The 27,418-nt window shown below is 49.3% G+C and overlaps 7 protein-coding genes across 7 annotated transcripts; 4 read left to right on the top strand and 3 right to left on the bottom strand.

Moving 5' to 3' along the window:
- Positions 1–320: 320 nt before the first annotated feature.
- N7471_002964 (subtilisin-like protein) lies at positions 321–4,379 on the top strand (the record flags this gene model as incomplete). Its single annotated transcript, XM_057275684.1, has 7 exons — positions 321–405; positions 514–2,564; positions 2,630–2,978; positions 3,053–3,393; positions 3,460–3,664; positions 3,726–3,795; positions 3,848–4,379. The coding sequence occupies 7 exons, from the start codon at positions 321–323 to the stop codon at positions 4,377–4,379; spliced, it is 3,633 nt and encodes a 1,210-aa protein (XP_057140322.1).
- A 1,028-nt stretch (positions 4,380–5,407) lies between these two features.
- Positions 5,408–5,823, top strand: N7471_002963 (uncharacterized protein; the record flags this gene model as incomplete). Its single annotated transcript, XM_057275683.1, has 2 exons — positions 5,408–5,579; positions 5,654–5,823. The coding sequence occupies 2 exons, from the start codon at positions 5,408–5,410 to the stop codon at positions 5,821–5,823; spliced, it is 342 nt and encodes a 113-aa protein (XP_057140321.1).
- Positions 5,824–7,199: 1,376 nt separating this feature from the next.
- On the bottom strand, positions 7,200–8,267 carry N7471_002962 (uncharacterized protein; the record flags this gene model as incomplete). The annotated part of the gene is made up of 1 exon (XM_057275682.1): positions 7,200–8,267. The coding sequence occupies one exon, from the start codon at positions 8,265–8,267 to the stop codon at positions 7,200–7,202; it is 1,068 nt and encodes a 355-aa protein (XP_057140320.1).
- A 1,336-nt stretch (positions 8,268–9,603) lies between these two features.
- On the top strand, positions 9,604–11,896 carry N7471_002961 (uncharacterized protein; the record flags this gene model as incomplete). The annotated part of the gene is made up of 2 exons (XM_057275681.1): positions 9,604–10,486; positions 10,512–11,896. The coding sequence occupies 2 exons, from the start codon at positions 9,604–9,606 to the stop codon at positions 11,894–11,896; spliced, it is 2,268 nt and encodes a 755-aa protein (XP_057140319.1).
- A 1,344-nt stretch (positions 11,897–13,240) lies between these two features.
- N7471_002960 (acetoacetate--CoA ligase family protein) lies at positions 13,241–15,650 on the bottom strand (the record flags this gene model as incomplete). Its single annotated transcript, XM_057275680.1, has 2 exons — positions 15,172–15,650; positions 13,241–15,094 (listed from the first exon to the last, which is right to left on the bottom strand). The coding sequence occupies exons 1-2, from the start codon at positions 15,397–15,399 to the stop codon at positions 13,241–13,243; spliced, it is 2,082 nt and encodes a 693-aa protein (XP_057140318.1). The 5' UTR covers positions 15,400–15,650.
- A 1,269-nt stretch (positions 15,651–16,919) lies between these two features.
- Positions 16,920–18,935, top strand: lcb2 (putative serine palmitoyltransferase 2; the record flags this gene model as incomplete). The annotated part of the gene is made up of 1 exon (XM_057275679.1): positions 16,920–18,935. The coding sequence occupies one exon, from the start codon at positions 16,920–16,922 to the stop codon at positions 18,933–18,935; it is 2,016 nt and encodes a 671-aa protein (XP_057140317.1).
- Positions 18,936–23,322: 4,387 nt separating this feature from the next.
- Positions 23,323–27,015, bottom strand: N7471_002958 (forkhead domain protein; the record flags this gene model as incomplete). Its single annotated transcript, XM_057275678.1, has 2 exons — positions 23,323–23,643; positions 24,409–27,015. The coding sequence occupies 2 exons, from the start codon at positions 27,013–27,015 to the stop codon at positions 23,323–23,325; spliced, it is 2,928 nt and encodes a 975-aa protein (XP_057140316.1).
- Between the last annotated feature and the right edge of the window lie 403 nt (positions 27,016–27,418).

The following is a 27,418-nucleotide window of genomic DNA, read 5'->3' as shown; positions in this document are numbered from 1 at the left end:
TTAAATAATTCTGAGTCCAATCATCCCATCGGCCCCAAAATAAGATTAATGCCTCAGCCGATCCCTCTGGCTCTGCCACAATCCCCCTGCAGCTAGGACATAGGGTCTTGGCTAAATCGGGGCCGTTTCAAGTATGTTGTACATTCACCAAGTTAGCAAAGACTAGACTCGGGGGCTGAATTAGCCCAGTCGATTCTATACAGATTATAAAGTGTAGGATAGATGCTCGAGCTGAAAATGAGAACTAATTCGAAAACACAACCACTACAAGACAAAATAATATCATCCTGCACATCACTTCTTTGCAGGCGTAACTAAGTATGTGGGTCGCGCGTAGCGCTTTACTTTTAGCCGCCATCGGGGTAACCCCTCTCCTTGCTTCTCCGGATTTATTCAATCGAGCTGGTGAGTGCAGTGCAACTCTACATAAACTGAAGTGCTATTGCTATTGCTATTGCCTTTGCATTTACCGGTGATGGAGTGTAATTGCTAATGACGATGCTGGTTCTATAGAAACGTGTGAACCGAGTGTTTCGACTGTAACCATCGAGCCGAGTGTTCGAACTGTTACTGTGACTGTTGGAGAAACATCTGCTAGTGCTAGTGCTAGTGCATCTTCATCTGTTACTACGACGGCGACTGCTTCTACGCCCTCCGTTCCAATCCAGTCTGGAAATCCGGGGACGTTTACACCGGGACGTTCTTCGCGCAGTAAAACTGGAAGTGCTGCGTCGGAGACTCCTAAAGTTTCCCCTGGTACTTCATCGGAGGTTTCATCTGAGACTTCGTCTGATACTCCCTCTGATACTCCCTCTAATACTCTGTCTTCTGGTATCCCATCTTCTGGTACTCCCTCTAAATCTCCATCTAACGCCCCATCTACACGTACCGGCCCATCTTCTTTAATCCCCTCGGCCAATCCATCTTCAGGCACAGGATATCAATCCCACGCCCCGAACGTAATAATCGGAAGCTTGACAGTCCCCATTCAAAGCACCCCAACCACGATCTCCCAGTCCGGCCATTCCCCCATCGTGGTAGGCCCATCTGGGATCCAAATCGGGTCACAAACACTGAAAAGCGCAACCACAATGACCGCTGACGGTGTGACTGTGACTTATGACGGAGCCCAAGAATCAAACCCACCCGAGTCCGAGTCTAAGTCCGGGGATTCGACTTCGACGGCAGCTCAACAAGAGACAGCGACAACCTCAGGAGCAGCCACGACAGCGACTTCGTCATCCTCGTCAATGGCCTCGGCCTGGGATAGTTATGTAACTATCAATAATGAAACCTACCGCATTCCCTCTGGTGATTCGTCGTTGGATATAGTCCTAGATGATGGGTCGCTGCTTACGCTGTCTTCGGGACAGGTGTCTATTAATGGCGATAAGGCTGATATTCCTGATGATGTCTCCGATTCACCTACGCTCACTGCTGATGGGCAGTCATTCACTGTGGGCGAAGGGTCTGGTAGTGGCAGTGGTGATGGCGGTAACGGTGGTGATGGAGGAAGTGGTGGTGGTAGTGGCTCAAGCATATCTAGTTTGATTGATACAATCTCTGGACTAGGCGATGCTGAGAGCTCTATTTCTTCTGGTCTGGACAAAATCACCAGTGGCATCAAGTCCTGGGCCTCCGGGGGCGCAGAGAGCGAAGTGACTTCACTTTCAGGGTCTATTGATTCAGCACTCGAAAGTCTGGACCAGTTGCTAGGCCCCATGAGAAGTATCTCACAAAGCTCTAGCATCGAGCTGCAGGAATTAACCACAGATGGTCTCCGGGTGGTATCCAATGCTTATCCTGATCTGGAAAGAGGCCGTGATATTCTGAGCTCGATGCAGAAGTTATTGAAAGGTCTTCCCACACTTCGAGACGCTGCTACGCAGAATGTCAAGAAATACTGGCTTCGCTATGTAGCCACAGGTGGTGGACTCTTGGCTTTGGACCAGACTATCCAGAAGCTGAAAGAATATTCATGGGACGATGCCTTGACAGTAACGGCCACCTCCACAACCGCTGCAGAAACCCAAGCCACATCTGCGACATCTACAACTTCAACAACCGAATCGCCGACGGCTTCCTCTTCATACCTTATTACGACCAAGCGCGGCACATCTCTCACTATGTTCAAGACTTTTGTTCATGGCCTTGACGGCGGCGCGGGATATCAAATGGCTTATTCGGAGGTTGATCACCAAGCCTACGTGACAGACCTCACAGCGACCCAGGTTGCTACTATCAAAGCTCTTCCTTTCATCAGGACAGTCTCCTATAACATTCCTGTGACCGAGCTGGATGACGACGAGGACTTCCGCGCTGTTCCCAACCGAGACTTTTCACCTGAAGTTGATGAGCTACACAACTTGACCAACCACAAGTCGAGCAAATGGCTTTCGTCGCGGGCTATAGCTCAATCACCTCGGGGCCAAAGTGGTTCACACCTCAAAATGATTTCTTCTGACAAGATGGGTACACCTACCGAGGACTATCTGTTTGACGATACCCTTGGCAAAGGAACAACTATCTATGTCATTGATACAGGTTTCGATACATCAAAGCCGGTAAGTATTCTCACGCAGAAAAAAAGAGATATCGCTATGGAATGCTAATTTTGAACTTTCCATAGGACTTAGCAAGCACGGACCGAAAGGTCGAGACTTACGTTGTCCCTAATGATCTGACGCTTTTGGGTGTCCCAAAAAATCAGCGAAAGCCGGAAGACCTCACCGATTGGGGTCGCCATGGAACCTCAGTCGCCTCCGTTGCTGGAGGCGTAATCCGAGGAGTGGCCTCAAAAGCGGATTTGTACCTGGTAAAATACAAGAGTGCATACGACAAGCCAGACGCGAATGGCAATATTAAAGAGGAACGCAAAAATGCACCGCTCGCTGCGATGGAAGATGCCTTTATTAATGTTATACGGCACATCAGAAAAAATTCGAATCAAGGAAAGGCGGTTGTCAATATGTCATGGGGTTCGTTATTGATCAAGTCCCCAATCCAAAAATAACTTTGAAAGAAATTACTAATTAATGCTTCGATACTACAGGCTCAAAGGTTTCAGCCAAGGACGTCGCCGCTCGCAAGAAAAGTCTCGAAGACTTTATTTCAGAACTAGAGCAGCTTGATGTGGTAGTGGTTATTGCAGCGGGAAATTCAAATACAGAAAAGCTTGAAGAGCGCATTCCACAGAGCATGGGTACAGATTCCAACAGTATTATCACTGTGGGAGGTGTGAATGAAGAAGGCCAAATTTGGGAACACTCTACATCCCAGGGATCCGGTGGTGGATCTCTGACTATATTTGCGCAGTCGGAAAACCTCGAAATGGACGTTCCTTTTGTAGGGGTGAGAAAGGTTCACGGGACCAGCTACTCTGCTCCAGCTGTCGTAAGTTTTCGAGTGGCCTATCTCAAGCTGTACCGTTTGGAAGTTAACTTTTTTCTTTTCCTTTAGGCTGGTCTTGCAGCATATTACCTTGGTATTCCTGATACAAAGAAACTGTTCACAAGTGGGAGTGTGTCGACGATGGTGAAGAGTTATATCAAGAAGACTGCTTTCCAGCGAGTTCAGAGTATATCAAACTCAAAAACTCCAGCAGGCTACAATTTCCCCAGTGAACTCAAGGTTGCATATAACTTGGCCAGAGGAAATCCCCCCAGTATGTTGTGTTATTCGATCTGACCAATTTCATCAGAAACCTCATTAACAATTGAATCCAGACTGTGGAAGTGGAAAAATTCTCCCGCGCGGAGAATCGGATAACGCCTGTCCTATGCCATCGTCCTCCACGTAAGTTGACGAATATGAGAGACTTCCATGCACAAACTAATCACTTTCAAAGAAGGGAAACCTCCAGCCCATCTAGTTATAAGTCTACAAGCCTGGCTTCTTCCAAAACCAGTGCCTCTACATACTCCCCAACCCCGACACCGGTGACCACAACGACGGCTACTCGCACCACCAACGGGGAAACCACCGGCACTGGCACTGGCACCACATCAACCGGAATTCCCTCATCCACAGGCAAACTGACATGCAAAGGTGGAGATGGCCCGACCATCTCCCTCGAATCATTGAATAACCATACAGAGTATAATGTTCAAACAGAAGGAGGCATTGCCCACTGGTGTGATAATTTCCTAACTCAATTACACTCACACATTCCAGACACCTACAATGAGCCTTGGGATACTGCTGAGATGACCGTTACTCTTGCCGAATGCCCAGCTACACTAGAGGTCCCATATAATGATTGTCTGGATTGGTGGGGGGAAATCGCAAATGGCTGTGATACCGACAGTGGTGATAAACATGGCGGAACGTACGAAATTGGATGTATGTCATTTGAGATGGAGATTGGTGATGATAGCTAAGCTATTTTGATGTTGCTTTGAGTTTTCGATAAATTTATCGAGGGTGGTTTTACGAGTACTTTCCACGTGGATTGTCTTATACTTGAATACATACGTATCAGCTCAGATTCCCGGAGTCATGGCCATTGCCTGGCAATATCACCTAGACAGAAATTTGTCAAACCGGGCTATTGCAAACTTCTCGAGTATCAAGGATGTCGACGATTGCTAACGGAGACCTGCTGGTAGAGGATGCTACTACTGGTAGCATGAAGAGAGAGAGAGAGAGATGAAGATGGATGAAGAATGTGATGTCTTGAGCTATAAAGACAGGTGAATTGGAGGAATATAGTATAATACCAGACAAGATGACTCGGGGCGGTCAACCCAGAGTCATACCTAGGTCCACGGGTATGAGTTATGTCCTGTCTGTTATCGGCCCCCGTACGCTCGCTTGTGGACTACGTTATAAAATCGATTGTTTACCTAACCTAACAGGCACCCATTTTCCGACTGCCAATACCCCGACCTAACCTATGGACAACGGTAATGGGCAAAGTGTGAGTCGTATAATAAAATACTCGTGTCTCCTGATCTACACCTCCCTTTCCTAATTAACTATATAATGGTGGGGCCTTGAAAAATTCTTTGAGAGCGGCTGAACTTGCGATGGCGGCACATTCTTCAGGTGAGTCCCACTATGAGTCGTCCATATTACTCGTATTCTACTTACTAGTACTATGTTGTAGGTACTTGCAGATCCGAATATGAAAACAGGAGTTACGTAATGATATTGCAGAGTAGAGGGGAAAGAATCTACAGACTAGAAGCCTGAATAGGAAAGTGACGAACCACCGCCCGATCATAGATTCAAACTAGTTGGAACTAGTTCTCGTTCACTCTGTAGATCGAGTAAATATCTGAACTATAAACTACAGTGGACCCTTCAGATCGACTAGACGCAAATTAATGTATAAATATTCCCATCTCGCACCTGTTATTTCGTTAAAAACACCCATCCACGTTCTAATAACAACAATAATTTCAAAATGAAGGCATCTTCTATTCTTATTGCCGCCTCTGCTGGCGTTGCCCTGGCCCAGCCTACTTCCCTCGTCGAGCGCGCTAGCTCTGTCTGTCCTATTCCATTTACCGATATCCCCGCATGCTGCCAATTGCTCAAGTTCGATGGAAACCTGCCTTACTTGGCCTGCTTTAAAGGTAAGATTCTCCCCTAGTCAATACAAAGACATTCGACAGGGACCAACTCTTGCTGACATGTATTGAAAATACAGCTGAGAGCGCAAATACTGAGCAAGACTTCATCCAAAGCTGCCAAGCTCGCGCCCAATCCAGCAACCTAGAAACCCGCCCTCAGTGCTGCAGCGAACCTGGTATTTCTCAAAATGATCACGCGCCTTCCCTGGGTCCCTGTATCCGCCCGCCCTTCGCTGAAAGTCGGTAGATACCACCCTTGATCCACGTGGTTCTAGGCCAAATATCGATATGCAGAATGGATGAAGTTGTATGTGTACATAATAAACAATCTATTTTTTTCCACCATTTAGCCACTCTTGGTCGTCCCCTGTGGCGGTCCAGAGGACGGGACCATCTGGGACAATGTTATAGGCGTCAGAGATGATGTCCTAGGAAGGTATTAGAGGGGCACTTTCCCAGGTTGTTCCTTGTGATTAAGATGGATCAATCCGGTTCAATTCTTGACATAAAAGGGGGGGGGGGACCTTGCAGTCCCCGCTCTGACTGAGAGCGATGGAGAACTTACCTTGAAGTAGATAACCTGAAGGTATTGTAGTAGAGTTTTCGTTCTGCTTTCCGGAGAAAGACCCTTTATTTAAAATGTTATGCCGGAGCCTTCAGGACTTGTCATGGAATTAGATCCCCAATATTGGAACTAGAATTGGTGCAGAATGTATATAAAGTGCGGCGTGTATGTGTAGGTTTTTCAGCCAGCCACCCACTTATTTGCCCGATATAGACTAGCTCAGAACATAGATCATCTCACTTGCGCTAAATATCAGTGGATCCACTTATACATAGTCTTCATGAATGGCGTCGAGATATTTCAGGATTCAGTCGGCCCCAAGAAACTTGATGCAGCCATCGCCCTCGCGACGAGCTCCTCTTTGGCTAGGATGCTGGCATACTCGTCATAAGCGACCTGTCTTGAAACACAACATCAGGAAATAACGCATTGGCCTCTTGATAAGGGCCCAGGGGTGTGGGGGGTCAAACAAATCGTTGGCAGCAAAGGCAACGTCTGCATGAGGGGCAGCATGAGGGGTGATTGCTTTCGCGGGCTTTTGTCAAAGGAATGTTTAGATATGCACTAATACTTCATATACATATGCTTCGACATCACCGAATCATGATACGAGCCGGGCTTCCGACCTTGAGGCTTTCCCTAATAATATACCATTATGAAAGCATCGCAAAGGCTCATTTACTTCTAATACCTAGCTAAGTCTGTCGTGTATAAACCGAAAATATCGCGGTAAAGGTCCCGGGTTGCTGAAAACCCTGACAGCAGAATTATCCGCTCAAGTTTGCCATGCATGTCGTTAGATATACATTCCGCCAACAGAACACTGCCTGCCAAACTCATTGGAAATTTCTTGTTCGATTTCGCGGCTAATTGCAAGTATTTATAGCTGAATTGCGTTGGCGATGAGACTAAAGACTTAAATCCCGAGCGATTGTGGTGGTTTTCCTAGAAAAGGAGACGCCGTTTGGTGGATCAATTCAACGACAAATGCAAGCCAGACATTTCTCCACAATTTTGGTCTCTTGTGTTTCGCCATAAACGAATGCCCGTCACTGTCCCTACTCAACCCGTTCGATGAAATGGTGTTCCGCTCCTGGTACTTTCACCAGAGGCAATACAAGATTGAGGACATGGTTGCAGAATCCAGCGGTATTAATCCACACGCCCTTATAAACACCTTTCTGTTCTTGGTATTCTTTCAAAGTATCAATGATAGAGTGATGTCTGCAATAGTGAAGTTGATCAGGCCAGGCACCTCGATTCAGCATCGTGTTGCACTGTATAAGCCACTTGTTTCGACTACCGTCTGAGTTGGTCGTCTCAAAGGTTTTGCCGTTATAGCTGGGACATAGCTGGTTGCGGCCAACCTTTGCCAGTTCTTGAGATAGATCGTCTGGCTTCTCGACCGTGGATGGAGTCTTCTGTTGTTGAAGTTGGGCCTTTTCTTTGTCGCATTTCTCTTGGGCGTCCTTCTCACACCGAGATTTGACCTTTTGTTCGAGTTCGCTCATCTCTTTGTTGCATTTCTCTTGAGCACCCTTATCGCACTGGGACTCGAGCTTCTGCTTGAGCTCGGCCTTCTCTTTGCCGCAATTCTCCAGGGAGCTCTTCTCTAGATCCGCTTTTTCCTTGTCGCATTTCAGCTGCTCATCATTCTTGCATTGCGTGGCAGCCTCATCGACCCTCTCCTGACAGTCTACTGATGGCGGACTGACCACCTCGACCGTCTCACTAGTCTTTTCAAGGGCCAAATACCCAGAAGTGGACCCCAAACTGAAGTCCTTGACAGTCGTCAAGAAGCACTTTCGTCGGCTACTCCAAAATGTACTAGCCGAACAGATAGAGTCCTTGATACAGAGCTGCGCACATTCTCTCGCGCTGGCCGCAGGCAGTGCGGATGCTCCGCTAGGGTTCGCCCATTTTGCGCAGGTGTATTTAAACTTCACGCCATCGACAAAATCCTCCCCCATCGATGACGATGACAGGCCAGAGCAGCATGCCTTGTAGCTCTCTGCTCCGGAGGTACCAGAGGACAAGCAGCCGGCATTGGCAGAGAGAGGGATCTGGGCGGCGTACGCGCCAGTTATTCCCAGGAAAGGGAGAAGCAGGTGTGGCTGGAGGATCATGACCGTTTATTGAAAGTAGACAAAAGTGAACCAGAAAGGAAAGGAAGTAAAGAGATGGGCGTTGTGACTACCCTGATAGATGCCTTGAAGAACCTTGAGCTGATGGGATGGACTGAATTTATAGATCAATCTGTCTCCTATAGTGAATTTACCGTTTACGGCTAGGAGACAGGCAACCTTGGGTCTGTACAGTTGCAGTGCATATGGCTATGGCAGTCAGAGCTGAATGGACAGCAGAGATCTGCGTCGAATGTCAATTATGACGCATGCCTATAGATCAGAGCTGAGTTCATGGAGTACAAGGGAAGAGATATCCGTCGAATGACAATCATGATGCATCACTATAGATCAGAGCTGAGTCGACAACAAGGGATCTGCGTCGAATGACAAATATGATGCATCATTATGGATCAGAGCTGAGTCTAGGGAGTACAAGGGAAGAGATCTGCGGTGAAGGACCAATGTATACATCACCACGGCTAAGAGATCTGTGCTTAAAGACATAATCAACACGATTGGCACATGTAGGGATCGGCGGGATGCATGGACGGACATAATCAACACGATTGGCACATATAGGGATCGGCGGGGTGCATGAACGGAGGTCCGAACGATGCCCCGCTGCGTAATGGCAGTCTACACTAGCAATAAGTTCGTGTCATGAACATGTCAATGCACCCCACCTAGCGTCCACCTAGCGTTCAGTCTGCAGAGTATCATAGATCTTTGTCATGTCTTTTTGCTTTCCAAACTGGATGCCCAGCGCTGTTCCAGAGTGATTGCCTCCAATTCCTAGCCTCACTGAACTCATCACCTCCAGTGCAATTCATTCATTCTTTTTTTTTCTAGAGAGGAGCCAGCACATAATTTGTTAAATGATCGAGCATCTCAATCATAGCTTTGATCATGGCTGGCTGAGGCTTTTCTCCAGTCCTCCTCCATTGGCTAAATCAAGTATTGATCTCATGAAGCTGAACTGCGGAGCAATGCTTTGGCCTCGTTACCCTGCAAGTTTCACTTAGTTAGGAAATCATCGCCTGAACAAGGGTTGCATTCTTTAGATCTCCAGCTCCGCAACTGATCAACCGCCAAGTCTCTTGCTTGCATGATTACAATCGATAGGTAGGATTTTCCACGGAGCGCGCTATTGACTGGATGTGTTAATGATAATCATTTGAGTTACGTTGCATCCATCTATTTATGAGAAATTTCTGGTGGTCTCAGCTGTAGCAATACCTTACGGGTAAGTATAAGTACATGCCTCTCGCTGGTCTTTGCAGAGAACAAGCTCCTTTGACATTTTCTCTGGATATCATCAATTGATGGTGATTCCACAATGACTATCATGAAATATCCAAAGATATGGTCGTCCCTGGCCGTGCTCCTGGCTGTCCAGGGCACCCACGCAGACCAGCAAGCTTTCCGCACCCCCAACAACCGATTTCCTCTCGACGAGCTTGTGGTTGTTACACATCAACCCTCAGGACAAGTCAAGTGTTGTCCCCCGGGCTTCGACTTTGACGGCAGCAATTGTGTTCCTGGCGCTCCAATCTGCCCGGAGAATGCCGTCCTAAAAGGAGACAAGTGCATCTCAACTTCCAAGCCAGTCTGCAGCGAAGGCAAGTGGAATGGCTGGGCCTGCGTCACCATTGAGTGTCCTACTTGTCCAGCAGATTTCGTGCTCAAGGGCAGCACCTGCGTCACCACCACTGGGCCCTCTTGCTCAGGCACTGAAGAGGTCCGTGGCAATGTCTGTGTCTCCAAGAAGCGGCCAAGCTGCCGCCACAGTGGCGCAACCTTTCATGAGTCGAAGGGTTGTATCAGCACCGCTAGCCCTGTGTGTCCCGACGGTTTCCGGTTCAAGGACAGTCAGTGTATCTCAACCACTCCGCCCACATGTGGAGAAGGGGCTCGCTTTGACACCGTCATCAACCGATGTGTTTCCGAGGAACCTCCCTCCTGTCCCGTGGCAGGAACCAAACCCAAGGGAAAGCTCTGCGTGTCCGAACTCAGTCCTGTCTGCCCGGATGATAGTTCATTGAGCAAGGAGGGATCCTGTATTTCCAAAGGGAAGCCCCAGTGCCCAGACGATGCCAAACTCGACGGTGGTAAATGCTTCTCCACGGGATCGCCTTCTTGCCCAACAGGCACCGACCTCTCCATCGATTCCTCATCCAAGAGCGCGCTGCTGCCCCAAAGCGATGACCTGGGATGGCAAGGTATGCAGCTTCGCCAAGGGACCAGATGAGAAATGTCCCCCTGGCACTACATTGGTGGACGGTCGTTGCCGTAAGCAGGCTATCCAATTGCCAGAGTGTGCTCCGGGATACAAGCTCGAGGGAAGCCGCTGCGTGTCACGTACGCCTCCGAGCTGCGCGCCGGGTCATGTACGCAAGGATGATCAGTGTATCGTCACCGAGAAGCCCTTGTGCGCCGAGGGCTTTGTCCTGACCGGCGCAGAGTGCGTTTCCACCAGGCCATCAACATGCCCAGATGGCACTCAGCACGATCATGGTATGTGTGTGGATACTCGAGACCCGATTTGCTTGGATGGAACCACCTTGCAGGGCAAGGACTGTGTGCGTGGTGGTGTACAGGAGTGCGAAGATGGAGTCTGGGATGGTCAGGACTGCATCACATCCGACCGGCCCACTTGCGACGACGACTTCAGATTTGACGGGAAGGATTGTGTCTCGGAGGGTTTCCCCAAGTGCCCACCAGGAACCGTCCCTAATGCCCATGGAGATTGCATCTCCACTCAAGCCCCAGAATGCCCTCCAGAGACCATGCTTCTTGATGGGGAATGCGTCAGCGACGGCACCCCTGAATGTCCCCCCGGCCAAACCTTCTCCGGTCAACAGTGTGTTCACAATGGAACCCCGGGTTGTGCCGCGGGTTACAAGTTAGTCGGAGGCCAATGTCTAGACACGAAGGTCGCCGGCTGCCCACCAGGCTACGCAGACCAGAAAGGCACATGTATATCAACAGAATTACCCGAATGTGACGAGGGTACGACCTTCGACGGCAAAGCATGCGTTGGAGAAAAGCCAATCTGCCCACCAGGAACCAAGTTTGACGATCAAGACTGCGCATCAATCAACGACCCCGAATGCCCACCAGGCCTCAAGTTCAACGGACACAAGTGCATAACAGAAGAAGATCCCAGTTGTCCCCCTGAACAGAAACTCAACAAACAGACAAAGGAATGCGAGCTCGAGGAAGGTCCCAGATGTCCTCCCGGCCAGAAATACAACGGCCAGCACTGCATCCTAGGCTCGCACGACTGCCTAGAGTACGAATTCTGCCCACCCAAAGCCCCCGGCCTTCCTCTCCCAGAATTACCCTTCTGTCCCATGAACGACGGCACAATCCTGCAGTCCGGATCTCGTGATCAGACATCCTTCAAGGTCCATTGTGACACCTGTTACTTCTCCCAACCAGATCTGGTCAAGTCTTTCGCAAACCTTGACAGCATTGATGCATGTGTTCAGGTCTGCGCTGACACATCGGAGACTGTTGGCTGTAACTGGTTCCCTGAGACAGGCACGTGCAGGATTCATCCATACTCGACTACAGGACTTGATCAGCTGAAGGAGTGCACTGCTCTCGAGCGTATTCGCATGCAGTGAACATAGCGAATGCTTTCTGGTCTATCTCAATGTCACTGGTTCATGTGGATGATTGGAATCAGTCAGGAGTGCGGTCAGAACAGATGCAGGGATAAGTTGTATGTTAGCAATGCAGAGCTCTTTTCACCGCTGGAATATCACGCACTACAGCACCTACCTGAGGCATCCATACATAAACTCGAATGTACGTTTTCTTATTGTGTCTGGTGGATGTTGTCTGCTCTGAGTGGAAACTGAACTCGTCCCACATTACATGGCGCCTCTTCTGATTCCTCTTCCTCCACCTCCACCTCTTCTTCCGGCTCACCAAAATGCTACAACACTTACATTCTCTTCTTTCCTTTCATTCGTTTACGTTACTTTTTATATTCGGACATCTATGTTGATTTATTCAAGACAGACAGAACCAATGATAGAAACTCAGTCGTCATCATTCTCCGTCTAATGATTCAATCTGATGAACTACGGTAGTAGTGCAGGATCAGAAGCAGAGAAATCGGTATTCTGTCTAAACTGGGCATCATGATGTCTATATAGACCATCATGAGAGAGGACGTCTACGAAAGAACTGGCTGCTGTGAAACCTGTCTGCGGACACGCTGGCTGTGAAACATGCGCTGTGTTCATCACAATTTCAACAAGATCGCCATGTATGATACCTTTCCTGAAAGGCTATTCCAGCCCACGCTCCTCCCACGCCTTCTTCGACACTTTGTATAATCCAGCGACTTTAGGCTCAAATTTAGTACTCTAAAAATAGCTAAGAGAATTCGAAGAATTAGCTATCGTCTTAAGTAGTACGATCCTACCACTCAGCGTTTTAAGAAGGGCTAGTAATGCTTATAAAGGGTGCTAAATCGTAGGCTACGTTAGCTCTCTAGCTATAGCGGGAATTCGATGCTACCTAGGCTATTATAGAGGCACGCCATACTAGATATGACAATTCTCGCCATCATATACAGATCACCGGTATTATTAATTCCACCTAGGTCAAAAATATGAAGTATAAAGAATATAAATTGAGTGAAAGGCCTATCAAGAAAAAACGAGGCGGAAGTGGAAGAAGGTGTTAATCGAAATCAGGAAGCATAGAAGAGCCAAAAGACGCCGGGGAGATTAAATTGTTTTCGTATTATAGTAGTAAAAAGGCTGATTGATTTCTTTACTATTTTTAATTAATTAAATTGCTACGTTGTAGGGTAGTAAATGGTGGTTGAAGAAAAATGTATAAAAAACGTTGCATTTGGGTAGAGTATTGCATAACTATAGCTGGCGGACCCTCGCAAGCGAGGGTCGGTAATTATGGTAAAAAATGTAAGGGCCGGTTAATAAAGAATTGAATAACTAAGGGTTTTCTGAAGCCCAGTTTCTATACCAATCAAGACATGAAGCATTCGCAACACTCGCACCAATCTTGATGTTAAGCCCACATAAGATCTGCTTGACAGCATTCTCGACCTTCTTGCCATTAGAAGTCACCGGAATCTCGGGACATGCGTCAATAATGCCAGGGACATGGCGGGGGCTAAGTTCCTTCCGAATAGTGGACTGAATGCGTGCCGCAAGATCCGACGGCATACCAGACTCGTTGCCAGAAGCAAGCCGGACAAACAGAACGACGGTCTCATCGGTGTCGATGCCATCTCGCCTCCGACCAATGCAAAGAGAATCTTCCACTTCGTCGGCGAAATGCTTGAGAAGAATGTTGTAAATCTCGGCACTTCCAAATCGCACTCCGGATGGCTTTAGTACGCCGTCACTGCGGCCTAGCATGACCACACCTCCAGTTTGTGGGTTCAAACGCACGTAGTCTCCATGGTGCCAGACTGAGGGCCCGAATACGTCGAAGTAGCTCTTTCGATACTTCTCCAAGCCTGTTGGTCCTGGGGGCCAGAACATGACTGGTTGGGCCGGGAAAGGTGTGACGCAGACAAGGTCACCGGCTTCGCCTGTTGCACTGATATCATTGCCAGCATAGTCGAACACGGAGATGTCCATCCCCAAAGAACGACATTGAATTTCTCCTTTGTAAACCGGGAGAATAGGGCAGCCGGAAGCGAACAAAGAGAGGATGTCTGTGCCACCAGTGATGGAACCAAGCATGATATCGTGGTGGAAAGAGGAATAAATGTATTCGAATGTTGATGGTGCCAATGGAGATCCAGTACTGAAAATGGCCCTCAGTGTTTTCAACGACACTGGCCTATGGGCATGCTTGCGCGGGTTCAAAGCGGCTTGTTCGAGGAGTGAGAGGTATTTAGCTGATGTACCGAAATGGGTAATTTGAAGCTCTTCGATCAGTCGCGGCATGGCCATTTCTCCCTTTCCGCATTCAGTATCAAAGGGTCGGAAGGGTGAACCATCGTACAAGACGATTGTTGCTCCACTGGCCAAGCCCGATACCAGCCAGTGCCACATCATCCAGGTTGTCGTTGTGAAGTAGAACAAGCGATCACCCGGTCGAATATCACAGTGAAGAAGATGCTCTTTCTTGTGTTGCAACAATGTGCCCAGAGACCCATGAACGATGGGTTTGGGAGCCCCTGTTGTACCGGACGAATACAAGATATAGACAGGATGATCCGGTCTCAAGCTTGCAAACTCTAATGGCGCCTGAGGATTCTTGACCTCAGACACGAAATCACCGTAAACCTTTGCTTTTCCATTTGCAGGTCGAAGGTCATCTAGGTTAACGTCAAGTTCCGGAGTAGTGATAAGAAGCACCAAAAGCTCAAGGTCTGGCAATTCAGAGACAATCTCCCATACCTTGGCCTGTGAGCTATGCACCTTGCCATTGTAGAAGGAACCATTGTCGGCAAAGAGAATCTTAGGTTGGATCTGCTTCAAGCGCTCCAAGACAGCATGTACACCAGTGTCAGGTGACACGCCAGTCCAAAAGGCGCCGATTGAGGCTGTGGCCAACATTGCCACAACGGTATTAGCATGATTGCCTACGAAGCCAGCGACACGATCGCCGGTCTCCAGACCTGCTTCTTTCAAAGCGTTTGCGCACAGCCGAACTCGCTCTCGCAGCTCCTTCCATGAAATGAATTCGCGGGCTGCTTCAGTGGCGCCAATCACTGCTATGGAATCTTCATCCGGCGAGGTGGCGGGATATAGAAGATTCTCGGCGAAGTTCAAAGTGCTGCCTTCGAAGAATGAAGGTCTAGGAAATAGCACATCTTCTGAATCAAGGACCTACGCGGATCGGGTTAGGATCGAATATCTCATGATGTCCAAGATAATGCATCTCGGTCTGAATGGGAATTACTCACCTGTTGGTATGGATCGTGCGCGTTGATTTTCGTGTAGTGCCAGATTTCCTCCCAGAATTGGGCTGGTTCAGAGACACTCCATTTCCAGAGAGCGTTGTAGTCATTCAGTGACAAGCCATACTTCTTGTTCACTTTAGTCATGAAATCATAGATCTGGGTTGTTTCAGGAGAGGAGGGTCGCCAGAGCTCCTTGGCCTCCGGCTCAACGCCTTCGTCGATATGAGGCATGGTTAATGATGTCTGTAGTAATAGCGCACACAATAAGGTCAGGGATTGAAGTTCGAAGTGTTGAGTATGTATGTAGACTGTTGAATCTAGATCGAGATTGAACAAATCTATTCAATCTATTGTCACACTAGAACCCCAAAACAATGTGGCAATAGACTTCCCAACAGATTTGAAGGATTTGATAGGGCTTCGTAGGGGTGAACAGGGTCAAAGCTTGAAAAAGTCAAGAGCGAGTCACACAACGCAAATACCCCAGGGGAATGGCGGGGCGGGAGTGATCGGGTACTGAGTTGCCGATCTCCGCGGCTACGGGGAAGATAATTTCTCATATAAAAGCCCAGTAGACGTAAATCGGGGGTGAATTGGGCCGAGGTTTCTGTATGCATCTATTATTGGATAGAGTTACTCCAGTGGATGTCACATTGGATAAAAGTGACATTTGCTGCCTCAGGCACCCAGCCGTTTTCATAACCTTGGAAACCCTAGAAACCTTAGAAACCTTGGATACTTCATGTCACATATCGTGATGTAGGTGTCACAGACCTCGAAAATCGACATGTGACTATTTGGTCCAAAGGTTTTTTTTTTTTTTGAAATCGGATATACCGGATGAGCACAACATGCCCCTTTTTGGCCTTTTTTTTTGAGGGTGTTACTAGTACAAGACTATGTGGTTATAGATAAATTCTACAAATTCAGACGGAGTACTCCGTACATAATTCGAAGTAAGTTTGTGCATGGAGTATGAATACGATTCGTCTCGGTCTTCCATGGATTTGGGTCTTTTCGGGCCCGAAATTTCCAAGGTTTAGTGCGGAAAAAAAAAACCTTTAGTATTGATATGGTAATAATACCTCCTTTTCAGACAATATCAGCCAATCACACGTAATTATCACTGTACTGCATGTGTTTTTAATTAATACCAGGAGGTTAATGGGTTCTACGCAGCTTAGGAAAACACGGAGGTCTCTTATTTACCTTCTCAGACTCTCCTTCTTCTTCATCCCTATATTTGTTTCCGTGCTTCGTTATTTCTGTTCGTAGTGCAACGGAGATTGGTCCCTTCGTCATCTAAACGTAGGGCCCTTTGCCCCTTCGTGTTTCTTGCCCCCCCATTCCACGTGCACGCAATTTTTTAAGCCCTTTCGGAGTATTCGGCTCCCGCTTACCTCGAATCAACCTTGCGGTACGTCTCAATCTGTGAAACTTGTGTGGCAGTTCTTGATGGTTTATTTGGGAACGGAGCATGGTTCAGGGGTGTCGCATTGATGCCTAGTCCAGAACGATCAACTAATTGGCTGCGGTTTCCAGATTGAACACATTGCCTGAGGTTGCAATCGACTCCGAAGACCGCTGAAGTCCCGAAGAACACAGCCCACTCAAACACGTCAACTCTCAACTACCTCCGGTAGTCCCTGCCTTAAATCGTCAATTCAGACGCGCCCAATTCAAAGCGCCCCTCGATCCTGACGTGAAAAAAAAAAGACCCGTGCCGAAACCTTCCGCTGTTTCCTCCTGCGATGCCTCGTCGATTTAGCAGCAACTCTTCCAACGACACCTCTACCAACCCGCCGTCCTTTTCACCTTCTTCGGGAAAGGGCGGTATCTCCATCAAGGCCCCCACCGTCAAGCCCAATCGCCTTTCTCAGTTATTCTCGGCCTCGCCAAAGTCAAAGACGGAAACTGCACAGAGTGGGCATTCTCAACCTAACAATCCTTCTCCGCCGATAAGTTTGGCATCACTGTCCCTACCGACGATTTCTCTATCAACAGCCACTGCGGATAATCTCAATATGGACGAGCTGCCTACAACACTCTTCCAGCCTCCGACCCCTGAGGAGGCTCGTCGGCTGGCCAAGCAACATGCCCAGTTTGGTCCGATCGGTCACCCCAGCCACCGATACTCCAGTCGACACCCTGGTGGTGTCTTCCCCGAGCCGGTGATGGACGAGCCGCCGTATTATTATCTGCTCACCACCTATATCAGTTACCTAATCCTAATCGCTTTCGGGCATGTCCGTGATTTCTTTGGCAAGCGATTCCGCGAGGAACACTACCGCCATCTCAAGCCTCGCAATGGCTATGGCGCTCTCAACAGCGATTTCGACAACTTCTATGTGCGTCGTTTGAAATTGCGTATCAACGACTGCTTCGAGCGCCCCGTGACTGGTGTTCCCGGCCGTACCATTACTCTCATCGATCGGGGCACGGATGATCACAACCAGCACTTCTTCCTGACGGGCACCACTACCGACACCCTGAATCTGAGCTCGTACAACTACCTGGGTTTCGCTCAGTCGGATGGCCCTTGTGCGGATCTTGCGGAAGAATCCATCAGGAAGTATGGTATTGCAGCACCCAGCACCCGAGCGGAGTCCGGAACACAGGATATGCATGTCGAAGTCGAGGATCTGGTTGCTAAGTTCGTGGGCAAAGAATCGTCTATGGTTTTCTCCATGGGCTTCGGCACCAACGCAACCGTCTTCCCCGCTTTGGTCTCGAAGGGATGTCTCCTGATCTCCGATGAACTGAACCACGCCTCAATCCGTTTCGGTGCTCGTCTCTCTGGCGCCTCCATCTCTATGTTCAAACACAATGACATGAAGGACCTGGAGTTCAGACTTCGAGAGGCTATCTCTCAGGGACAACCCCGCACTCACCGTCCCTGGAAGAAGATTCTGGTCGTGGTCGAGGGACTCTACTCCATGGAAGGTTCCATGTGCAACCTTCCTGGTCTTGTGCAGTTGAAGCGCCGGTACAAGTTCAATCTGTTCGTCGATGAGGCCCACTCCATTGGAGCCATTGGTCCCAAGGGACGTGGTGTTTGTGATTACTTCAGTATCGATACCTCCGAGGTGGATATCCTGATGGGCACACTTACAAAGTCATTCGGTGCCAACGGTGGCTACATTGCGGCAGACAAGGTGATGATCGACCAACTTCGTGCCACCAACCCAGGCGTCTACTACGGAGAGTCTCCCGCGCCTGCAGTGCTTTCCCAGATCGCTTCCGCTCTGCGCATCATCAGCGGTGAGCTTGTTCCCGGCCAGGGCGAGGAGCGATTGCAGCGATTGGCTTTCAATTCGCGGTATCTCCGTCTCGGATTGAAACGTCTTGGCTTTATAGTGTATGGTCACGACGATTCGCCAATCGTCCCAGTCCTTCTCTTTAACCCGGCCAAGATGCCTGCATTCTCGCATGAGATGCTCCGGCGAAAGATCTCTGTTGTTGTTGTTGGTTACCCGGCCACTCCGCTGGTCTCGTCCCGTGCTCGTTTCTGTGTCTCTGCTGCCCACACCAAGGACGATCTTGACCGTGTTCTGACCGCTTGTGATGAAATTGGCAACGTCCTTCAGTTGAAATTCTCTACTGGTATTGCGGGCGGTGCACTACCTGCTGCCGAACAGCCGGCTCCTCCACCAGAGCTGGAGAAGGAATGGCATCGCAAGCGCTCGGACAATATCTCCCCTCCCCGCTGGCGCGTCGAAGATGTCATCCGACGCGGAGTCCAGGATGTCAAGAATCCACTGTACTAGTACTAGATTGGCTTCTATCTCCAACCGGTTGACATGGCGTTGTCTTGAGTTTACTAGGCTTTGAGATGAGTCTTCGATCGGGGTTATTTTCCACAAGCACGGTTGTTGCTGGTCACACCGTGCCCGGGTCTTAATTCCATGTGTCCCTTTGATCTTTGTTCGGAGTTCCTATGCTTCTTGTGTCTTTCGTTGGATTTTGGTCCTAAAGCACATGCATGAAAGCAAGTGAACTTCCTCAGACTAGGAAGCAAAGGGGAACTCGGGGGAAAAACGGAAAAAACCCAAAACGGTCATGAGTTATTCGAACAAGCCACGAATGAATATGCCCCGTTTCCTATGATCCTTCTACTCTTGCTTCTTCATGTTTGCATCCATACAATATTTCATGTTACTTTCTTTGTTACTGTTCTTATTCTTCTCCAGATATTGCCTAATACTGTTCTACCCATTCAATGCTCTCAACCCTCGCTGTATCTATCCGGCAGAACCCTGCCAATAGACACCGAGATTGGGATGCCTGATGGGAAGCTTGCTCCGATGTACAACATGTATCATTCTGCAGGGCAAAGGCTGGCTCCTTTTCAATTCTTTTTCTTTTTTTGCTTTTGTTCTATTTCTGCCTGTGATCAACCTAGCTCCCTCGTTCCGGCCCTGGGGGTTGATTTTCATTTCAACTCATAGGGTCTCGATGTGTTTATGGCAAAGGACTTGATCATTCCAAGGTTGGATTTTGCGTTATGGACATGGTTATGGTTATGGATATGTATGGATTGGAAAGGGGACCACGGGCTGAGTATGGCTATTTCCGCACGACCCCTATGCAAAATACGGTATGTCCCTGTCCTTAGCTACTCGGCATGTATTTGTCGAGTCTCTTTGCTTCGTTTAGGGATTCCCTATCTGGGTTTGTGATGGCTCGTCGTCGATGTCTGTCTCTTATGTCTTTTTTTGTTCGACTACTATGTTTATAATAGATGATCGGGATAGCTGTTAATATTATTCGATTCTTTTGATCTTATTTGTATTGGACATTGTTCTACAACAGGTTCCGGGGAACTATACCCTGGTGATAGTCAAGGGTTATATATAGAAAAGTCAATTTATGCTTTTTACAGCCTTCGTATACACCTAAGAAGACATCAAAAATGACATAAAAAGACCGTCCAAAACACACATCGGAGGGTTCTTAGATATATCATCCCTAATACCATCTTAGTCCAAATAGATCGGATTTTTCAAGATTCAGGTCGGCGAGGACAGAGGCCGTATAAGCGACTATTTTTTTAGGGTTTATATTGGGAAAGGCAAGACAACCTTGGGAGGATGAATATGTAAAGGGAAACATAAATGATCTTTGCTGTCCCAGGAAGTGAGGACATCTGGAGTTAGAAGACTTTGATACGATTGGGCTATCACACTGTGGTCGAGCTTTCCTTTTTAAGAACCTCTCCTTCCCTCTTTCCCTCTTTCCCTCTTTCTATTTTTCTCTTTTCCTATTCTGTCCCTTTCTCCTTCTCTCCCTCTCCCCCTCTCTCCTGCAACTGTTCTGGCTCTGGTCCTACATCGCCTTTTTCACTTCTTTCACTTCTTTCACCGGCCTCAAGCTCCAAGGTGTGAGCACCGCTGCAAACACCCTAAACACCAGAGCCCTAGAAGAAGCTCCTGATCACGAACCCATGGAAATTCGCCAGGGATACGGCAACTTGTGTTGTCCTTGCTTTTCTTGCCCTTAATCATTCGATCTTGTCTCCTCCAAACCCTGCCGTTATTGTTATAGATTCGGGTGGATACAGACTTCATGGCCATGGAGCTGTCCACGGGTAGCAGCTTCATGGAAATTCCAACAAATTGTATGCATGGATAGTAACAAGGTTGGTTGTCTCTATTCTGGAACCGTTGGGATTTCTCAAAACCTTGCCAACAAAATGGATACGTTGCAGGCCTCTCACATCTTCCCTTATGTCCGGGGTGGATCCTAGAAGCCAAGTGACAGACACTCGCTTGCAGAAGCGGCTATTTGGGGAAGGATAACTGGAGATTGCCAGAATAATTGACTCGTGCAGTCCGCTTCCGCGAAGAAACACTATGAAGAAGAGAGCTGTATGAAGCTCACAAAAAACCCTATTCGATGTTTTCAGCAAGATGAACTCCATTCTCGCAAAATCTGGGATTTGCATTGGTGGGAACTGACCTACCTTGCCATTGTGATTGTCTGGAGTCTGGTTAAGATGAAAAATCCTGGATCGAACTCCCACGGCCATGCTTGCTGCTACCCGATACACCCCCAAGAAAGGCGCCAGAGTGGTCCCCATATACTCGATACTCCTTCCCAGCGGGGATATCTCAACTCACTTTTGTTTGGGAATTCCAGGGCAAGGAATCCAACGTTGCGATCTTTGACATGGTCCCCACGAAACGCCTTGGCTTTATTGGATTCCAGCCCTGATCATGACGAGAGCATTGAGCGGCTCGCGATCCAGTTCAGGAATCACATGCTCGGTATCGGCCCAGATTGCGCGAATCGGCTAGCTATGGAGGATTACAAAGAGGAAAAGCAAGAGTGTGTCCTCGATGAGCTTCTTCCTCATAGCCTTTCAGACAGAGAGACTGTGTTTTCCTGGTCTGCTTTTCCGCTGATCACCTTTTTGATTTCACCACAACTGCGCGCTTACCATCTCCACAAAATAGTATCCGAAGGAGGGAAGAAAGCCATAAACACGTCCAGAAATCTCGCATAAAGAGTAAGCCCATCCATCTTCAGGCCGAAGACACCTGGAAGGAGCCAATGAGGTGGAAAAACAAGATATGGAGCTTAAGAGGGCGCCCAGACTGCGGGCTGCTGTTTGGGGGAGAATACTAGATATTGTCGGGGGATTTGGCTCATGCAGTCCGCTTCCTCGAGGGAGAACCATGAAAATGACAACACGGTCACACATAATACAGGTTCGGGAAGATAAACTTGATTCTCGCGGGATCATCTGGGTTCCAAACCGGTTGGCAGAAGCCCTCTCGTCGACCTCCTAGTCAAAAGAATCACGCGTGATAACCGACCACGGCTGGTCGATAGAAAAGAAAGGAAGCGCCATCCTCTCCGGATCTTAAAGTCTAGGTAATGGCTTGGGCTGGAGCGTGTCATCGACCAAGGCCACCAATTAGCGGCTGTGCAACCGGTTCCGATCAGAAAGTCACGCTTCATAACCAGCTCCCTAGAAGAGGCACTTCAGAGAGCTCAACCCCTCTCTTCAGGTCATGGTAGGTAAACCAAAAATAAAACAAGCAACATTGTACCATATGTATTTGGCTAACTTTATCCAGCGAGGAATTTATCACTTGTCCATCACATCACTGCCCAAGTGAAGCCACCATATTGCGATGGCTAACCGCCCCGAAAATTCACGACTTGTTCACAGGCAGAAATAGCATGGGGATACGGCCGGGATAATAGGAGGTAGTACTTGACCGGAAGACCAGACTATACTCTTTGGGACGATGAGAGAGGAGACTTCTTCCGCTCCTCATTCGCAATGTTTTCGTCGTTGAAGCTAGTCATTTCCTCGTGTACAGTACTCGAAAGCCTATGTATGTTCTAGAGCAAAAGACTGTCTAAGATTCACTCTTTCCCATGAGGCATTGAGATATGTAGCTGTGAAGTCAACCTGGTCCCATTGTAGCCCGTATACATTGATGAGGGTGAAAGCCATCTTTATCGTGATTCTAGAGATGACTGGTGTGTAGAAAGCTTCATCCTCATTCCTTGCTCGGTATCAATCTCGCACTTTATTGTATAGATTTCCTGGATGTTGATATGTCAAGAATAGACGAATAATCTGGATGTCTATAGTTAGCTTGAAGACACCAGCAACGCTATTGATAAAATACTACTACAACAACTACGCCTGCGCTGGAGAATAAGTATTCAGTCCGGTCAATGTGAATGGTATTTTTATCATGCTGAGGTTTTACGCTTTTATATCAGGCGGCCGGGTCACGCCAGGATCAAAAGAAAGAGAGAAAAAAACAAGTCGGGATCATTTCCACAAGACGGGAGAGATCCTCTGCACCACTCCAAAACAGTGGACTTCGAAGAGCCTAGAAAAAGAGAACAGGGAAGAGAAGATTTAAATACGACAAAAAAATAGACAAGGCGCAAGCAAACGCCTGTCCGCAAAAACAGAGGGATATCATTAAGATTCAAAGAATCCAGACATGTCGCAAAACAACAATTTGAGAAGGATAAATTGAACGGGGAAGAAGAAAGAAGAAAGAAAGAAAGAAGAAAAAAAAAGCAAAAAAAAGCAAAACCATAAGACTCGTATACTCGATAAGTCGTCAGGGAGGAAACCATTCCCTCCACCAGTAGATATGATATATCTCGCCAGGAGGCCATTCACTCGTCTTTCAGGCTTCCGACCAAATTGCGAAGCACGTCCATGATGACGGCTTCGTCTTTTGGCTCGCCGCCTGGGAAGGAGCTTTCTGGCGCATCGCCCAACACGCGCGCACGCGCACTCCGGAGAACTTCCCGGATGTAGTTCTTGTCCTCGTAGTCTTCCATGAGAACAGCTTCAAAGTCATCGATTGCCTTGTTCGCTCGGTCAATGAACGAGGATGACTCTGGTGGCCCTGGTGCGGAGTTTTGCTGAGCAGGGTGTTGCTGTTGTTGAGGGTGAGAATGGGCCGGGAGGCCTGGAGGCGGATGATGCTGGTGCTGATGTTGATGTTGGTGTTGGTGTTGATGCTGCGGCTGGTGCTGGTGGTGAGGTAGCTGATGTTGCTGCTGAGGGGGATGCGACAGCGGCTGCGACTGGGCTTGGACAGGTGGCTGATGCGGATGCTGATGTTGATGCTGCTGTTGGAACTGCGCTCCACCAGACGGAGGGTAGGCCCGAGGTTGCGGGTTGTTGTGAGGAGGTTGAGAGGATGGCGGCTTTTGTTGTGGATAAGGGGAATGGTGCTGAGGTGGTCCGTGAGGAGGCCGTGGGGTCTGCAACTGTTGCTGCTGGCCACCTTGCGGAGTAGGGGCGGATGCGTAGGGCGAAGTGTAGGTTGAAGGGATGGTCGCCGCGAATGCAGCTGGGAGGTTGTTGCGGAGCTGACTGGGGATGGGGAAGGATGCAGCTGGATTGATAGGTGGTGCTGGTGCTGGCGCTGGTGCCGGTGCGGGTGCCGACGCCGGTGCCGCCTGTACTGGTGCCGGTGCCTGTGTAGGTGCGGGTGCGGATGCGGGTGCAGACGCGGGCATAGGAGCCGGAGTAGGTGTTGGCGCAGGCGACGGGATAGGAGCAGAGACAGGGGCAGGTGTAGGCGCCGGCGGGGGTGCCGGTGCCGGTGCCGGTGTCGCAGACTGTGGCGGGGGCGGAGCAGGAGCAGGAGCTTGAACCGGCGGGGCAGGAGGAGGAGCGGTGGGTGTAGGAGCAGGAGCCTTCGATGGAGGTGGTGGGTAGGGACTGGCTCGTGGTGGAGGTCCTCCCACATTAACAGATGCCGGGAAAGGAGCAGGCGGTATGGAAGGGAATTGGAAATGCTGTGGCGGATTTGGCACAGGCGGTGGGCCCTGGGGTGGTGGTGCATAAGAGTGAGACATCTGAGGCATGTACTGCTGGGGAGCAGGTGGAGGAGGGTGGGACACCTGCGGCGGCGGCGAAGGGCGTCGTTTCTTTTCTTTCTCAACTGACGCGCCGGGAATAAGCTGCCATGACCAACCCTTGCCATCTCGCTCTGCGTGCATGAACAAATGACCGTTGCCGTTCAGGTTGTGCCGTACACTGGATGTCCAGCCCTCAGTCTCGCACTTGAAGCGGAAGTACGGATACTTCAGTTTCAGCGCACGGTAGATCTGCTTCAACGTCATTGGCGTGCCGGCTTCCGTCAGAGCATCAAAGATGAGAACGGCGTAGTTGTACGGAGGCTTTGCCAGATCCTCGGCATTGTAAGCAGACTCCGGAGGATAATTGGGAGATGGTGACCGTGATGGTTTGCGCTTTTTGACCGGTGGGGGTTTGACGTATTCTTGCGGGGGCTCTGCAGACATCTGGCCACCTTCCGTTGAGGGAAGGGGAGATTCCATTGGTGTGCCATCCAGCTTCTTCCTCTTGGTGTACTTCCGTTTCTCGTTTGGTTTATTTGTTGGTGACTCGGGAACGACAGATTCTTTGGCAACTGTCTTCCCAGCCTTGGGCACTTTGAGTGGAGGTGGTGTGATCCCTCCGTTGGCCTCGCGTTTTGCAGCAATTTTCTGCTCCCGGGCAAGCTCAGCTCGCTCGCGCTTGGACATGATCCCATCCTTGGGAGGGCGTCCTGGTCCCCGGCGGCGGGCCGGCTGCGAATCGTTATCCCCAGGCTCGATAGAATCCATGGTTTGAGACGATTTGGAATCCTTTGTCTTGAGGATGATCTTCTTTGAAGGTTCCCTGCTCTCGCCGCTGTCGCTTCCAAGTCTCTCCGAGTCATCGAGATCGTCATCCACTTCGATCGAAGCACGAGCATCTTTCTCTTCTTCCTCTTCTTCCTTTTCTGCCAATTTTTCTTCCATCCGGTCCGCTCCAGTTTCGCCAATGGGGACGTCTGGTAGCAAAAATCGGATGCGCACGCCTCCAATTTGGATGTAGTCGCCGCTGTGTAACGGGCGAACTTGCCCCGGTGATAGCCAATCAGCCCCAATGAACGCTCCGTTGCGTCCCATTACTTCCATTTCAAACAAATTACGATCAAAGTTGTATGAGATCCGGACATGCCTCCGAGAAATCCCTCGGTGGCCTGCGGCACTGCCATCAACGGTCGTTGGGGGGTGGATTGGGATGGTGGGACAAGAATCAGGGGATGGGAGCAAAGCCAGCGCATCAACGGGCTTTGCGTCTCCGTTTCCATCTTGCAAAGATTGCATTGCGAGCGCATTGTAGTCGGTTGTCGATTGTAGTTGAGCCGGGTTTGCATGCAATGGTACAACAGCCTCGTCAAAGGAGGATTTTGAGGATCGTCGGCTCATATTCATATTGTTCGGAAGATGCGGGGGTATATCTGGATCAAAGCCCATAATACCTCCTCGATCACTGACAACACTGCCCATCATGGCAGCGCTTTCCTCCCGCTTCATGCGGTTCGGGGTGTGGGATGTGTTTCCTCCACTTGAACTCTTCGCCCGAGTGCTTCGCACGGCCTGCCGGTACTGGAACTCTCGGTGATGGGCGGCACGGGCGGCGCGCACGTCTCGGCCTAGGATGAACGAGTAGGTATTGACGTAAAAATGCCCATCGTCAAACTCCAACTTGGCGAATGCTTGAATCTTAGGCTCCGATCCAGCAATTGAGGCCGCCACATCTTGATATCCCAGTGCTGACAGATCGGCGTTCTGCGAAAGAAAGGCGGCTGTGAGTAGCTCGTTTTGGTGGAGGGCGTCAAACGCATTTTTTGGGGCGGCAGAAAAATCCAAGGCTGGGAGGAGTGAGGGTTGCTCGGTGTTCAATTTCGGGTTCATGGGGTCGGACAAGGTCCCCATGGCATCGGGGTTGAATCCTGTGTGGTTCATATCCTGGTGCGCGGGATTTGCTCCCATGAGCTCGTCACCTAAAGCTTTCCCATTCAGCAAGTCCTGAATCTCACGAGATATTGAGGCCGTGTCTCGGTGCAAGCTCGGGCCGATGGGCGTGGAGTTTTGGGCAGCCATGTCAAATGGCTGGGAGATTGAGTCGTCCATCTTAATATCCATGTGAATATCCTGGTCCTCGTCCTGTTGTACAGGTTGTATCGTGGTAGGTGTAGAGTTCGCGGCTGGTTGATTGCCAAGAAGCTGTGCTAGGAGTGCACTTGCGGCGCTTTGCGTGTTTGCATCTTGTTGGTGTTGCGCTGCTGAAAAGTCGTGGCTGTCCGAGCATTCAGTTTTGATTGCGACGTCCGGGGCGGGCATGCCGTTGGGAGTTGACGGGGCAGAATTATTCTGCATGGCGCGGATTGCGGAGTCGTCTCGAGGATTGGAAGGGGGTGTAGTGTCTGGTGAGCAGCCATAGTCGTATAGGGGACTATCGGGGCCTGGGTCAGGCGGTCGATGGCCCACGGCTGGCGCAGTCATGGTCTGCGACGACATGACAGGCTGGTGCTGGGGAAGGGAGAGGAATGAAGTTCCAATGAGAAGGGAAGTTCTCAACTTGGAACCGGGCGGTGAGCGATGGCCGAGTTGGTCGCTGCAGAAGGCCGTAGTCACCGCTGAGCCATGTTTTTTTTCCCTTCTTTTTGGTTGTTTTTCTTTAGTTCTCAATATCACGATTTGACTTGACGAATTCACCAACAAATATGAATCTGGAAAGGTTTACGGTTGGAGAACTGGAAAGGAGAGCGCCGATGATCCTCTTCCGGGACAAATTTTCTTTCCCGCCCCGCCCAAATCCATATTCTCTCCGACCTGATCCACCTAGATGGACTGCCCGCAGTTGGTTCCTCACCGAGTTTGTTGATCAAAAGAGCCTAGATCTATATATTGGACAGCGGAG

Source organism: Penicillium samsonianum (genome assembly GCF_028829775.1).
Source record: "Penicillium samsonianum strain IBT 33392 chromosome Unknown utg000002l_segment0_segment0, whole genome shotgun sequence".
Lineage (NCBI taxonomy): Eukaryota > Fungi > Ascomycota > Eurotiomycetes > Eurotiales > Aspergillaceae > Penicillium > Penicillium samsonianum.
Note: the sequence above shows the minus strand (reverse complement) of the source record. Positions and strands in the feature narration are given on the sequence as shown.